The 14,331-nt window shown below is 32.2% G+C and overlaps 2 protein-coding genes across 3 annotated transcripts; both read right to left on the bottom strand.

The window, feature by feature from the left end:
* Window positions 1-4,037: 4,037 nt before the first annotated feature.
* On the bottom strand, window positions 4,038-7,227 carry LOC124844439 (arabinosyltransferase RRA3-like). The gene is made up of 2 exons (XM_047321387.2): window positions 6,879-7,227; window positions 4,038-5,446 (listed from the first exon to the last, which is right to left on the bottom strand). Exons 1-2 carry the CDS (start codon window positions 7,047-7,049, stop codon window positions 4,331-4,333), a joined length of 1,287 nt encoding a protein of 428 aa, XP_047177343.2. The 5' UTR covers window positions 7,050-7,227; the 3' UTR covers window positions 4,038-4,330.
* A 702-nt stretch (window positions 7,228-7,929) lies between these two features.
* LOC124844442 (putative protein phosphatase 2C 55) lies at window positions 7,930-13,011 on the bottom strand. Of its 2 annotated transcripts, none has more exons than XM_088098241.1 (5): window positions 12,766-13,011; window positions 11,692-12,598; window positions 11,125-11,449; window positions 9,968-10,117; window positions 7,930-8,495 (listed from the first exon to the last, which is right to left on the bottom strand). In XM_088098241.1, exons 2-5 carry the CDS (start codon window positions 12,441-12,443, stop codon window positions 8,199-8,201), a joined length of 1,524 nt encoding a protein of 507 aa, XP_087954367.1. In that variant the 5' UTR covers window positions 12,444-12,598; window positions 12,766-13,011; the 3' UTR covers window positions 7,930-8,198. The 2 variants fall into 2 exon arrangements, with proteins under 2 accessions (XP_087954367.1, XP_087954362.1); XM_088098236.1 differs by having other exon boundaries at window positions 11,692-12,616.
* Window positions 13,012-14,331: the final 1,320 nt, after the last annotated feature.

A 14,331-nucleotide genomic window follows, 5' to 3' on the forward strand; every position in this document is an offset into this window, starting at 1 on the left:
CACTTGCCACCATATTCTTCACCTAAATTCTTTCAGTCATTCAAACAAAGTCAAAAGACAAAAACTGAACATCGCCATTAAAACCGAATTACAAGACAATCAAATTAAATGCAAACTCAAGACTCTAACGTCTCTTTCTTCACAAAGAAAAGACAAATAACCATGACTAATTATTTTCAAAATTAATTTTAATTTGTTTTCTTTTTTATAATATTTTATACCAATAAATATATTATTAATAAATATAATTTATATTATTTTTATCATTAAGGATATTTCTTTTCTATCAATTAAAACATTTTTTTATTTAATAAATTGGTTAAATTCTTCACAAATTTTATTTCTAAATCTACTCTCATTTACTTTCAGATCCATTTAAATAAACAATAATTAATTAACTTCAAATCTCTTCAGATCCATCCACTCACTATTCTTCAAATCATTCCTCCAAAGCAAACATATCCCAGAAATCAAAAGTACTATAAAAATATAAAACATCAATTTCTTAGTATAATATAGCTAGCAACTCATCAAACTTTCACTTATGATAAAAACATTTAAAAATAAGTTCTTATACAAATATGATCATCGCAGTCAATATATAAGTAATTATGAAAGGACAAGCTAATGTAAATAAATATTGTACCATCATTTATCATTACACATATGTGATATAATTTAGAAGATTCAATTTAATATTGAGTTTTTTTTATAATTTTTTTATTATATTAATTAAAAGAATAAAAGACTGTACTTGACAAAATAGGAGGAAAGAAAGTCTGTATTGATTTACATAATAAATACATGAAAATATATTATCTAATATTATTTTGGGTTAAATATAACTGTAATATTTAAACTTTTATGTAAAGTTGTATATTTTTTATATCTCAAACTTTTGAATCAATTTTTTCCTTAAACTTTTATTAATTTATTTGATATAATCATCCTACCTAGACATAAAAAAACTATTAATGATATAACAAACGATTTTCAAGAGTAGTTATACCACATGAATATATGTATGATGTGTCTTTCCTTCTTTGTTCTCTTCTCCCTCTTCATCCCAAAATGACATTGTTTCCCTTCTTACTACCAACTCCTCCCTCCTCCATCACACCCATTCTTGTCTCGACCATCCCCAAACTCACTTCCTCATCATTTACTTCCCCATCCTTTTTTGTTTTCGTTCTTGCATTCTTTTGACTCTATCTTTCACTCTCGTGCAATCTCACACAAGATAAGATGTACATGATCCATCAAAATCGAGTCTATTTTCTTTTCACGACCATTATTGGTCTTGCTATTGAAAATCCCCACATTCTCGATGTTTATGGCTTAGCCTACTTTAGATATGCTCTTTCATTAAAAGTTTAGAAAATAAAAAAAAATTAAATGTTTCAATGGGACATTTGAATTTTCAAAGAATAAAAGCTGTCAACTTTTGCCTCAACATAGTGATTGCATGGGGTTGGAAGGGTCAACACTAAAACCAAAATACATGAATTTTTGTTTACTTGACTAAATCAGTAGTAAAACCATAATACTTTTCTTAATATAAGTGTTATGTTTATTACCATTATCCAAAGTGTTGGAAGTCTCACATCGACTAGAGATAAAGCCAATTTATAATATATAAGTGAGTATAAACCTCATCTTATAAGTCGATTATTTGGGGCTAAGTTAGACTTAAAATCCACTTTTTAACATGAAATCAGAGCTATGGTTAGAATCTATTATATATATATATATATATATATATATATATATATATATATATATATATATATATATATATATATATATATATATATATATATATATATATATATATATATATATATATATATATATACACACACATGTACATTAAACTATTCAACTACGATTCACCACCCACAAAACATGTGTATATCATGCATACACCATTTCATGCATCTCAACTCTATGCTTTCTAATATCATCAAAACCAATATTCTTATGCATTTAAACCATTGCAATCCAACAATCTCAATATATGATTTATTTATTTTAAAGTTCCATGTAAGTTATACATCGAAATAACAATCTCATCAGACTTAGTTTTTTCTACTATATTAAAGAGTGTTTTACATAAAAACTACTACATAATCCCTTCTAACAACTTAATCGAATAAAACAAACTTTTAAAAACTCAAATACACTTGTATTATCCAAAATTTGAATATAAAATTAAAATTCATCTGTCCTAAACTAATACATTTTAATCCTAAACTTTAAAAATAAATAAATATGATCATCTTAATTTGTTATTCTTTTTATTAAATAATATTCTATATTAGCATTTGAGTTGAGCATCGAACAGTGAAAACAATTTAAATATTAGTCTAAAATGTTGGTTGACACATAAAAAAATATAATACAACTAAGTTACAACAACTATATTTATTCATTTTTTAAATTTTAAGATTAAATTATATTGCGACAACACGACGAATTCTAATTTTTTAGTCATAGTTAAAAGATTAAAAATATATATATCCAACTTTTAAAAAATCAAAAGTGATTGTATCTATCAAAATCAAGTTTAAAATAAGACATATACTCCTTCATCTCATAAAAAACTTTAATATCATAAAAGATTTGGTTATCTTATTGTTCAGAGTATACCAAATAAGAAAAGTTTTTTTTAAAACTATAAATTGTAAAATAAATTAAAATGATTATCCAACTCCTATTGATAGATTCAATTTCCCGTTCACTTAAACTTTATTATTAAAATAATATTGAAAAAAAATCTTTATAATTTTAGAGTTTTTAATTTAACTCAATTTTAATGTTGACCTCAATATCTTATAAGTTTGAGTTTTACACCTCCCAAAACAGCTCTTTCTCATGCAGAGGAAAGAGATCTTAGACACGAAGGGACAAGGGAATTTCGTTTACAGGCAATAATCGTAGATGGCGAAGTCACAAAAGCATATGAACGAATGTGCCAAAAGAAGAAGAAAATTCTAAAGGGTAAATGAAGGAAAGTGACACTGATGACCCCATACTCTACCTAATCACGTGCAGAATAATTTTTTGTTTTTTCATTCTCTCTATTTCTCATCATAAATTATAAGTAGTTTTTCTAACACTTTTTTTTCAAATATTCTTTAATATGTATTAGTAGTTGTTGATATATGAATATTAGAGAAGAGAAATTGGTATGGTGATGTGTGGAGTAACTAAACATGATGGATAAAAGAAGACTAATGCTTAGTTATTTTGTACAGTGACTTCATACAAAAAAGAAAAAAAGAAAAGGTAAAATTGCTAAAACGTAAAAGTGAAGGAAATACTAAAGAAATACCTCTCTGTTCTCCCTCAAATATTTTATTGGTTGTGGAATGGCTCATCGCAGCATTTCCAATCCCAGATAAGACAGTAACCCAAAGAAGAAACCAAAAGCTTTGGCGTAGGTGACAGGTTGTATTATTCTCACACAAAAATGTTTTCAGCCTACCCAAAACTCATTTCTTCTGCATGGCTGTCATGTGATCTACCAAATAAACAATAACCTGCCATGTGAAGTCAGGAAAATATTGACTGGAAGGAACAGAGATACATTGAAAATGACAAATTTCCGAGAGACATGAAACTGTGGAAAAAGAAAAGACCAATTCATAATACTGTTAAACATAAAATAACTATAATAAAAATGTGATATCCATAAAAAAAAAGTCAAATTAAGAAGACTTAACCATTGTATGACGACAAAACTGAAATATTAACTTTATAATATAAAGGTTTATTTAATATCCTTAACGTTAAGAAAACAGATCAAACTCACAGACAGTAAACCCTAAATTATATGTTTAATCTTAAAAAAAATTCAAGAATTGCCAAAACACACTAATAAATTACACAAGATCAAGCATATTATTTCCCCTTCCAACTGGTTGCAAGTTTTCCAGGTTAATTCAGAAATCAATATGGAGGTACTCGGAGTTTAAAGATCCCGACAACAATCACTAGCAGCCATCTCATGCAATTTCATATCCATAACACTGTAATACAAAAAGTTAATTTTTTTGCATTAAACAACAAGAACGAAACGGCCATGTTCATAGTAGACAAGTTGAATTTTAACGCATTAGAGATAAGAAATATATACAAAGAGAAGAGCGTAAGGTACACAAAAAACCTGTTTAATTATCAAAAGCAACAAATTGTAAAACTTAACAGAAAGTAAATTGAGATAGAACTGATCCTGGGAGGTGAATTGCAATGGTTGCCTCTGTATCACATCAATTCGAGCATACAAATCCTTCTCCGTATTAGAAATATGTTCATTCTGATGTTCCTATCAATCGGAACCATCTGGGAAATGGTCCAGCGCATCCTGCTTCCCATTAGCATAGAATTCAACTATTGCCTTCATCCTCTCAAACTTGTTAGGATGGTAATTAACATGTATAATCACAGGCTTCAGCTTCTTGAGTTTAGCATCTTTTCTGACAGTCTTAAAGAGAACTTTACTGTTCATAAAAAGGTACATATCCATCGTCCTTTTTGCAGCATGAAGTCCTTCGTAACCAGGATGAGAAGGGAAAAAGAGCTCCTCGTTGAAAACTGCCTGATCCCACGCTTTTGGGTCATTGGAGAGCCGGTTAGCAACACGATCCAAGAGCTCAATTGAAGGAATAGTTGGCCTTATGTAAAAGAAACCAGAGTTATAAACCCATATTCTCATGGTATGAGCGTACCGAGCCCAACCCATTGAGGGTTCATCAAAGACATCATTATACCCGTAAGCTGTCATGTTATTGTGACCATCAGACATAGACTCCACATCTGAATCCCTATAGAGATAATCGAACGGGTTCTGCAAGTACACAATGTCTACATCCGAGAGGAGAACACTGTAACCCAGTTGCAGAAATTCTCTCAAAATACGAAATTTCAATCCCGAAACAGCATGGTTACCACCAATCTTACCGACTGCATCAACACCTTGATCAGGATCTCTTCTATACACAGGAACATCATTGGATTTGCAGAACTCTTCAATGTTATCATCTAAGGCAACAACCAAATAATTAGGAATGCCAGCCTTCTTGATGTTGGTGAACCATAGCTGCAACATCTCCTTCACATTAGAGTTAGCAAGGCCAACGATTATCTCTTTATAAATAGCAACTTCCCCCAAGATTTTGGCTAATCTGGGGTTCACAGATTCATCAGGAATGACGGGTGGATTGGTTCTGAGAGCCTTGACGGTTCCAAAGGGCCCAGCCTTGTGTCTTTCACCAAGAACAAGAAACTGTTCCTGTGCATGGCCCTTTCCTTGCTCAGCCAAACGCAGCTTCTCCATAAGATCCTTCACCTGCTTCTTCAGCTCGGAATTTTTCTCTTTTGCTGATAGAATATCAACTTTAAGCGCATTAACTTGTTCTGGAGATTCGCACGCAGATGAAACCGTCTAAAATCAACAGTAACAATCAATATTCTTCATACACATCCTTCTACATAGTAAGCGTTCTACTTGATATATTTTAAGACATTAATTGCATTTAGTTTGTTATTAATGTTTCCTTTACTTAGTAGTATTACGAGAATAAATGAGTAATACACCAAAATGACAAGGACAGATTAACTTAATTCCAGATATTAAAAATAAGGAAATTTAATCAGACTTTTGAAATTATTGTTCAATCTAGTCTCTAAAATTAATACAACCAGTGAATTTGGTCGCCAACTATACAAAATCAATCAATTTAGTTCTTCTTGAATTTGATAACCGCACATCCATTTGGCCCCTTGTGTTAGAGACACCAAAACTGAAGCACAACAAAATCAAGTACTGGGAATCAAATTGGTTGATGTAGCATAAAGAAGGGACTAAATTGATTGATGCACAATGAAAGTGAAGAGCCAACATAACACAGTTACCAAAGTTAAGAATTAAATTGAGAGATCATTGATACTAATAACTAAGACGACTAATTATCAAAATGGTGTATACACTAATTAATCAATTATAAATTGTCATGCATGATAAGATTGTTAACTATTACAGTAAAATACCATTTTTTAGTCCTTGGAAAATTGTAAGTATTCTCATATTAGTGTCTCTTGAAAGTTCCAAATTAAATAGAAATAAGGTCAATTTATTATATATAAACTGATATAAGTTTATTTTTTCAAACTGTTTCTGTAAGGTTGAGTTAAACGTAAAAGTTCACATTGTATCAGAATTATTGGTTATATCCTATCCTAACAATGTAATAAGCCCCAAACATTTTTAACACTTTCTCACTTAAAAATATGTTCGATAAATTACACTTTTTGGAACCTTGTTAGAATTTTCTTATTTTAGAGACCAATATCATAACACTTAGTTTTCAGGAACTCAAAAGATGTTTCATCCCAGTAATTACTTTAAAAGTCCAAGAGTGATTAGTTCACAGTGTAAGAGCACAGAATCTAAACTTTAAAAAAAAAATTGTAAATTGAGAGCTGAGTGGGTAATTTAATAAAAAATAAATTTGAACCATATAACATCAGTCCTAATCCTGCAAAGAGTAAAGAATCACTTTAATCACTGGAACTGGTAGGTCATGTCATGTCATATTAACTTCCGAAATTCAAAATATGTTAAACAAGTCCCAGAAATGTCTAGCAAATTTCGAAATTTCATTACGTACTGTGATTTTAATCCTAAATATATGTTAATACTATAAATTTAGTGACACTAGATCATTTGAATTTTGAACTAATTTGATCATCATTGCTAATTTCCTTCAGTTCAAGGACTAATATAATAGCATGTGCGAATTCCGGTAACAAAATAGCCATTGACTCGTAAAAGAAATGAAGGGATAAAAAAGAGAAAGAGGAAGATGAATGAAAACCTTGGGATGGCGAATGAGAGTTGTGGGAGCGGCGGTGAAGAGGCCATTGGGAGACAAGAAGGCGAAGATGCAGCCGATGAGAACACCGACGACGACGGCGGCGACGATTCGAGATCCGACGGATGATTGGGCTTTATCTCTGGTGAGCAATGCGTCTCTCCGACCCACCATGCTGCGTCTCTATCAGATCCAATTCGAAACCCTAAACGGAACGAAAAGAAATTCAGATGTCAACTCCCAAGGTTGAAGGAGCTGTGGCAGCTGGCAGAGAGTGGAAAAGAAGTGTTAAGTATTTCTTTCTCTGACTTTGACACTTTCAATTGTTATTAATGTAATCCATGACACTTTCAATTCTTATTGTTACTATTAGTCTCTCATTATTATAACCAACCATATTCTCCCATTATTATACATATAAAAAAACAATATATGTGTAAAAAATTAACTTCTTACTTTTATATATATATATTGGGTGCTAGCGCTTTTTGAGACTAGAAATCAGGAATTCAACAGATCCTTCACTGAATACTTCTATTGTTTAGACTTACAGGGATGATTGGAACTTCACATGCACGATATTTTGGCCAATTTGCAATTTTACCTTCTGTAGTGTTGAGCCACCAGTGCACCAGGAACCATGTGGTCAAACCAACAACTTTTAGTTGATCACTTCATTTTACTCTGGTGAAAATCTCCTGGCTTGAAATGTTCTTTATATATATAATTAGCAGATAATATAATGTAGCTTGACCATAAAAACCTTTGGGGGTGGTTGTGGTTTGTTAAAGGATTTGAAGAAATGTTTCAGATAAGTCTAGGTTGAGATGGTGTGATGTACAAGTTGATTCATGGAACGTGTATATATAAGATTATGATCAGAAGCAACAAGTAACACTACTCAACCCCATGTTTCTGAAAAGAAATGAATTGAAACATACATATCACTGAAAACTTGAAGAAATGCTTATCGAATATGCATTTTTCTGCTTGCACATTCTTTTCTTTAGTACAAATAAGATAGCAGAAATAGTAAATGACAAGACCATCAAAATCAACAAAAATGTAACCCTAATTCGTGATAGGGAACTGAGATAACACTCCATTATTTGCTATGTTCACAACATTGACAGCAAGAATTAACCTCATAGAAGTCAATAGACTCGGTACTTAACTCCTCCACCTCGAACAAATATATTTCTGCCCTAACTGGACTAACAAACCAAGCATAATAAGGACGCCTGTGACCTAAAAATGTTAACTTAAAAACATGTCACAACCGTTACAAAAGTAATTATATACAGAGGGCACAACAAAACGGGATTATGCATCTGCTGAGCCAGTAACGTATGAAACTACAACTGTGGTATCATCAAGCTTGCCACCGTAGTAACGGAAACCAGCATCTTGAGCAGCGGTTGAGAAAGGAGTCTGTCTGTCTTTATCAAGTGCTCGTTGACGTGCCAATGCAGCTATCTTCTGGGCTGTAACTTGAGGACCTAATCCCGCTCTCATGGCGTGAACCACCACTGCCGTAATCTCATTATTGTACAAGTTATCAAACAGCCCATCTGTACCAGCAACTATGACATCCCCAGGTGCAACAGGAATGGTAAAAACCTAACATAAATAAAGTAAACCATCTAAGCATCCTACTAGTAGAAAAAACTTAGATGCAGAAAATCAACCCTCACAAAAAACTGAATGAGTTTATTCTCCAATCATCATCAAGAATAATCTAAAATCAAGTTTGACTACAAGTTCAAAGTTGAATTCTTAATGTAGAGACAGGTATATCGGCAGGAAAAAGAATACCATAGTGCATAAACGAGACAAAATAGGGCAGAAAATCATGTAGTAAAGTTCTATAGAAGAAACAAGCAGTCTCTCCCAGAAACAAAGAAGAACTGAGACTTCAAATACAAGCCAGCCACTAACAATTATATCAGCAGCCGAATATTGATTCATGAAAAATAAAATGCGAATATTGGTGCAACCAGTTGGGGATTGCAAAATATGGCAGAAAGCCAATAATTAGATATGCCATATAGCTAACAGCATCATGGGCATATAATGGAAGACAATAGTTGAAACCGCAGGAGGAGGATCCAGGACGCATGCTGCAACTATAGTGGATGCAATAGTGCACCGAGTCACATTTGCTTGTCTGGGAAATTCTACTACGAAATGGAGTCATAAAACCCCCTATAATGGCTATTAAACAAAATTGGCATACATAATAAGCTTGACTCCACAACAATAAATTGAATGGAACTGTTAGAATCTAGACTCTTTCTTTTTCGCATGCATGCTTATTTATTATCCAGACATGTGAGTTTTGTCCCTCTAATAACCACCATCGGATCTAGATGAATTCTGATTAAATTTTTCTTCCTTTGCAGTACAAATCATGAGTAATGCCTTGATCGACTATGTTTGATGTTTTTAGACAATGTTCTCTCTTTTTTTTCATCTAAGTCCCAATATTTAAGATATGTATTAATGCAGTCACCGAAGTTCACTGTTGCCTAAATCCACTGTTGCATAAATCGGATTACTACTAACATTAGATTATTGGTTCAGCCTGACTTGGTGATTACAAATTCAGTTGTAGATCAAATGTAAAGTAATGAACAGTCTCTAGTCTGTAACAATTAATTGAATACAAATGTAACATTAAAAGACTAAATTGAAAAAATTTAAAAACACTGGACTAAATTGAATAGTCGTAAAAAACAGTGTTTATAAACTTCATTAACATAAATAATATATATTTTTATATATATAAAAGAACTATTCTGAGACAAGGTTTAAATCTTACAGTAGATATACAGAAGGGAATGTTAGATTTTTACGAATTAGAAATTAAATATAGAGAAAAAATACCATAAACCTTTGTATACATTTGTTATATTAATTATATATACAATGACCATATTAGAAGATATAAACGAGTAGCAGATGCAGTAGCAAACATTTTTTCATAAATCAGATAAGCGCACTACTATTCAGTGTGTGTGCAGAAAATATACTCTTCATTGACCAATTTAATCTGATTCTCCCAAAGATGAAGTCCAAAAATAGGAAAATACCTGACCAGAACTAGGTAAATCACCATTCCTACCACATTCCAGCTGATAGGTGAAATTGAAATCATGTTGCTGCACTGGGGACCGGAATACGGTGCACCCATCCCGGACTACCATAAATCCACTGTCTCCTAAATTGATAGCATTAAGGCCCTGAGCAAGAAACACACAATAATGAATATATGTTAAGAATGAAACAAAAACAACTCTTTCATAATTGCATAATAACATAGCAAAATTATTTACTTACAAATTTAGAATAGAATATTTGTAAACAAGAAAAATCACAAGCCCTCAAGTAAAATATAAAATGAAGAAAAGCAGGAAAAAAAGAGTCCAGGTTCAGGAAGGAACATCGTTTGGAAATTACTAGGCAATGTTTTATATGCAAATAGAATGGAGTGGAGTGTGTGTTGCTTTATTCTTTCTTGTTCCACCCTTTAACAAAAATGCACCATTTTTATGTCCAGTTCTATTTTCTTTCCAAAATGTAACAACTCATAATATTTGACCCTATTTGAAGTAGTCTACCCCTGATGCTAGTATGCTACCGTAGTAAATTACTCAACAATCTCGACCATGGAGCTTCATATTAGGGAATCTTATGCTTAGATGTATCCAATGCTAATGCTAACAAAATTATATTTCAGAAAATTAACTGTCACAACTTACAAGCACATAAAAAGCCTTTTAAAAGTGATTTTTAACTATTACAAGCACACTGAGGACTACTTTTACCATAAATTATTTAAGACAGCATTTGGCTATGTAAACTGGAACTTTTGCATCATAATTCACTAACGTATGTTAAAATGCACTAGGTCACAAGATCTATAAAGATCTAAGATTATTGCTTTGAAAATTCTCCACATAATTAAGTTACCAGAACAAAATAAGCTGAAAGGCTTTTACCATAAAGATCTAAGACTATATATGGGTTTTCCACAAATGAATGCTGTGGAATGAAGAAAATAAGCTGAAAGGGTTAAATTAATCACCGGAAGAACATTGGACAGTAGAAAAAAGATACTCAAAATATCAATGAAAAAGGAAGCAAAAACTAAGGAAGTTAAATTCAGTACTACAGTAATATATGTCAAAGTTATGGCGCATAAGCTGCTATAATATTCCAAACAGAAGAGCATAAAGGAGAAGTTAACCTGATCAGTAAGTGCAATGATGCATGCGGTAGAGGAACCCTTGGCTTTTGTACTTGAGTGTGCTTTTTCCAGCACCCTAGCTGGATCAATTGAACCTTTGGGCTCCTCCTGAATAGCATCCACTGATTTGGACATGAGCTCACGAGAGTAATATCCAGCATTAACACCAAGATCTGCCCATCCACCAACACCATCTGCCACCCCTATTGCTTGTTCCTCAGAACATATAAAGTGAGCATCTTCTCCACCAGTTTCTTCTTTATCAGGATGAGGCAAGTAGCATGATCCTGATATTAACTTAAGGGTCTTCCCTGAAGGAGTTTTCCTGCAGTCAACATCTCGAATCATGTAATATAAGCCATGAGATTGCACGTTAAAAATATACTTTTAACCACCATATATAGCTTCCAAATTTTTTATTATATAGCTTATACATGTCAGTTGATCCAAAAGGCAAACACAAATTAAATTTACGAGTTTTTTCCTGTACAGTGATATCACCATGGTGTCAAAATCACTGGACCAAAATATCATATGGAGTAAAATAAATAAGAGAGAATAACATACTGTTCAGATGAATCTGCAGAACTGCTTGACTGTTCCTCACGGACAGAAGTGTCAAAAGGTACGTCATGAGCAGGCCCAACTGAGTAACACGAGTTTGACAAGCTATGGAAAGCTCCAGATCCTGACTGCATGTAAGGGTGAGAATTATACAAGGTCTTGGCAGCATTATAAATAAAATATCCATAAATCGCACTGTTATCTGGCTGCTGATGCTTTTTCAAACTCATGCTCACTTTTCCACCATTCCTCAAACTCGTGTTTAAACATATACTACCAATCCTCTTGGTTGACACTGATCGGCGAACACCCTTCAAACTCGGGTTGTCTACATAAGATTCACCAACCACTACCCCGGGCAAGTGAGCAGCCATTGCCCTAATACGAAATCCAGTTCCACCACTACAAAACTGATCAGGGCCGGCAAGGGCTGAACCAATGTGGTATCCACAGACCTGAAACGACGGCCCCGACACAGAGGGAACCGAAAATGTCCGAGACAGTGTGTCAACCACAGACAAAGTTCTTCTTTTTCCAACCAATTCAGAGCTGGAAGCTAAGGCAACGCCAGGGCGCACGAGCAGGCTAAGTTCCACACAATATGAACTATGCACAGAATGAAAAAACTTGGAACTACCAAACCACAATTTTCCTTGCCCAATCAGAATTTCAGCGGAGTCCAGTATTCCCCTTTCTTTCCCCAAAACCGATCTCTGAATTGAAGCTCCAAGCCTCGATAAGTAATTAGATGGCATTTTATTCTTCACCAACCCAATGATCAAGGTTCACCAAACACAACAAGAGGGTTACCACCACCACAACAAGCTAAACAACACAATCTCATAGCTCCAAAAACATTAACCCCTAATCCACTTTCAACAAAGCACACAAACAAACACCTTCAGCGAACCTTCAAAAATTCAGACACCTGGGTTACATTATTCCACAATTAAACTCAAAACCCAACAAATCATTCATTGAAGAAATCAATCACGGTAGTAATTAAAACTAAAAAAAAAATCGAAAAGAAAAGGAGAACTGAAGAAATTCAAAATTGGAGGGAAGAAAAACCCTAACCGTAAAAGGTTGAAACGTAACCAAAAGGGTTACTGGGTGGTTAAATATTGAAGGGAAAAGGAATTTCTGTTAAGTGAATGAATTTAGACACGTGCCACGAGGGAGCCTTAGGGTTTTTCTCCGTAACCTTTGAAGCTTGGGAGAAGAAGAACCTGCAATAGCCGCAACAAGATGAAGACCTTCGAGAGCAAGAAGAAGAAGAAGAAGATCGAAATTTGTCACAATTTCAGGAATCTCGAATTTTCTACGGCTTCTAAATATATTATTAATTTATCATGTTATCTCATCAAACAGAGATAAGGGCAGAAACAGAAAATACTTTATTAAAAATATTGTTAAAAATGTTTACATAAATTTGATAAATATATATAAAAAAGGTAATTTTTATCAAAATTTTCATTTTACTGTCATAATAAATATTTAGTTGGAACAATAAATTTTATAATTTGGGAGACCTAATTCTCACTTTCGAAAATGTTTTTACAGGAAATTTGGTTAAAAACTAATTTTACGAAATACTTATTTTAAAAGGTAAGCTAAATATAAGAAATATAATTCCAGAAAAGATATTTCGTACCCAATAATAACTAAATCTTCTTTGCTGGGTGAAAAATATTTATTCTAGTTCTTTAAAAGTAAAGTTTTATTTTATCAACATAATATATTTTTACTATAAATAATTTAAGTAAAATTTCCCTTTTTAGTAAAATGTCTTTTGTGGAGAAGTTAGTTGAAAATCAATATTAGAAAACCTTACCTTTTTTAAAAACCTTGTCCGCTGATAAACTTAGTTTTTTAGAAAGTAAATCAAATATAGAAAACATATTTTTCTAATTTGATATTCATGAAAAGGAAAAACAATCTTCTTTATCTCCTCAGTATAATATCTCGTTTTAATTTTTTAGAAAGTAAATCAAATATAGAAAACAAAGTATTATACAATGAATATATTGTCTAACCGTTTCAAATAATATTTTGGTTACCATATTACTGATTACTAATTATACTATAATAAATTCGTATTTTAAATGTGTTGAATAAATTTTATTTGTATTTTCCTCTAAATTAGTCTTTATAAAGACCTAAAAAATTACATTTTAAAAGAAGTAATAGTTTAAAACAATGAGACTCAATTATTTTATTATTAAAAGATTTTAATACGAATAGTTTTCTAAGAAACGAGTCTTATAATTTTAAAATATATCATCTCTATAAACCTTTTTTTAGAGTTTTTTTACTTCTTTTCATCTAATTGAATAACCAAGATAGTAAGATTGATTATTACGGTGAGCTCTTCAATTTGGACTAATTAGTTTCTTAGATAAAGAGCCGACAGAGATTATGTGCTTTTGATACTGTTTTAAGCTTTTTAGAGTGGTCTGACAATCAAACAAGTAAGGAAAGTTAGTTAGTCTAATTTTAGTTGATGAATAAATTTTAATTTAAGTTTATATGCTTGTATGGTGATTAAATTTTATGCTGCAATTGTCAAATGATTTTTGACCTGTTCAGTTGGATTGTAAATGTTGGAATTGATCTTTGGATTATATGTCTTTGGAATCTTTG

Source organism: Vigna umbellata, chromosome 1, assembly GCF_029865625.1.
Source record: "Vigna umbellata cultivar VRB3 chromosome 1, Vumbellata_1.0, whole genome shotgun sequence".
NCBI classification, from domain to species: Eukaryota; Viridiplantae; Streptophyta; class Magnoliopsida; order Fabales; family Fabaceae; genus Vigna; species Vigna umbellata.

What these genes read in the sequence shown, in the direction of transcription:
- LOC124844439 (XM_047321387.2), bottom strand. Translation starts at nt 7,049, where the DNA reads ATGGTGGGTCGGAGAGACGCATTGCTCACCAGAGATAAAGCCCAATCA. An exon ending in CTCTCATTCGCCATCCCAAG is followed by an intron (nt 5,447 to 6,878) that starts GTTTTCATTCAT and finishes TGTTGATTTTAG; the next exon opens with ACGGTTTCATCTGCGTGCGA.
- LOC124844442 (XM_088098241.1), bottom strand. Translation starts at nt 12,443, where the DNA reads ATGCCATCTAATTACTTATCGAGGCTTGGAGCTTCAATTCAGAGATCG. An exon ending in TCTGCAGATTCATCTGAACA is followed by an intron (nt 11,450 to 11,691) that starts GTATGTTATTCT and finishes TGTTGACTGCAG; the next exon opens with GAAAACTCCTTCAGGGAAGA. An exon ending in TCATTGCACTTACTGATCAG is followed by an intron (nt 10,118 to 11,124) that starts GTTAACTTCTCC and finishes TTTCTTGCTCAG; the next exon opens with GGCCTTAATGCTATCAATTT.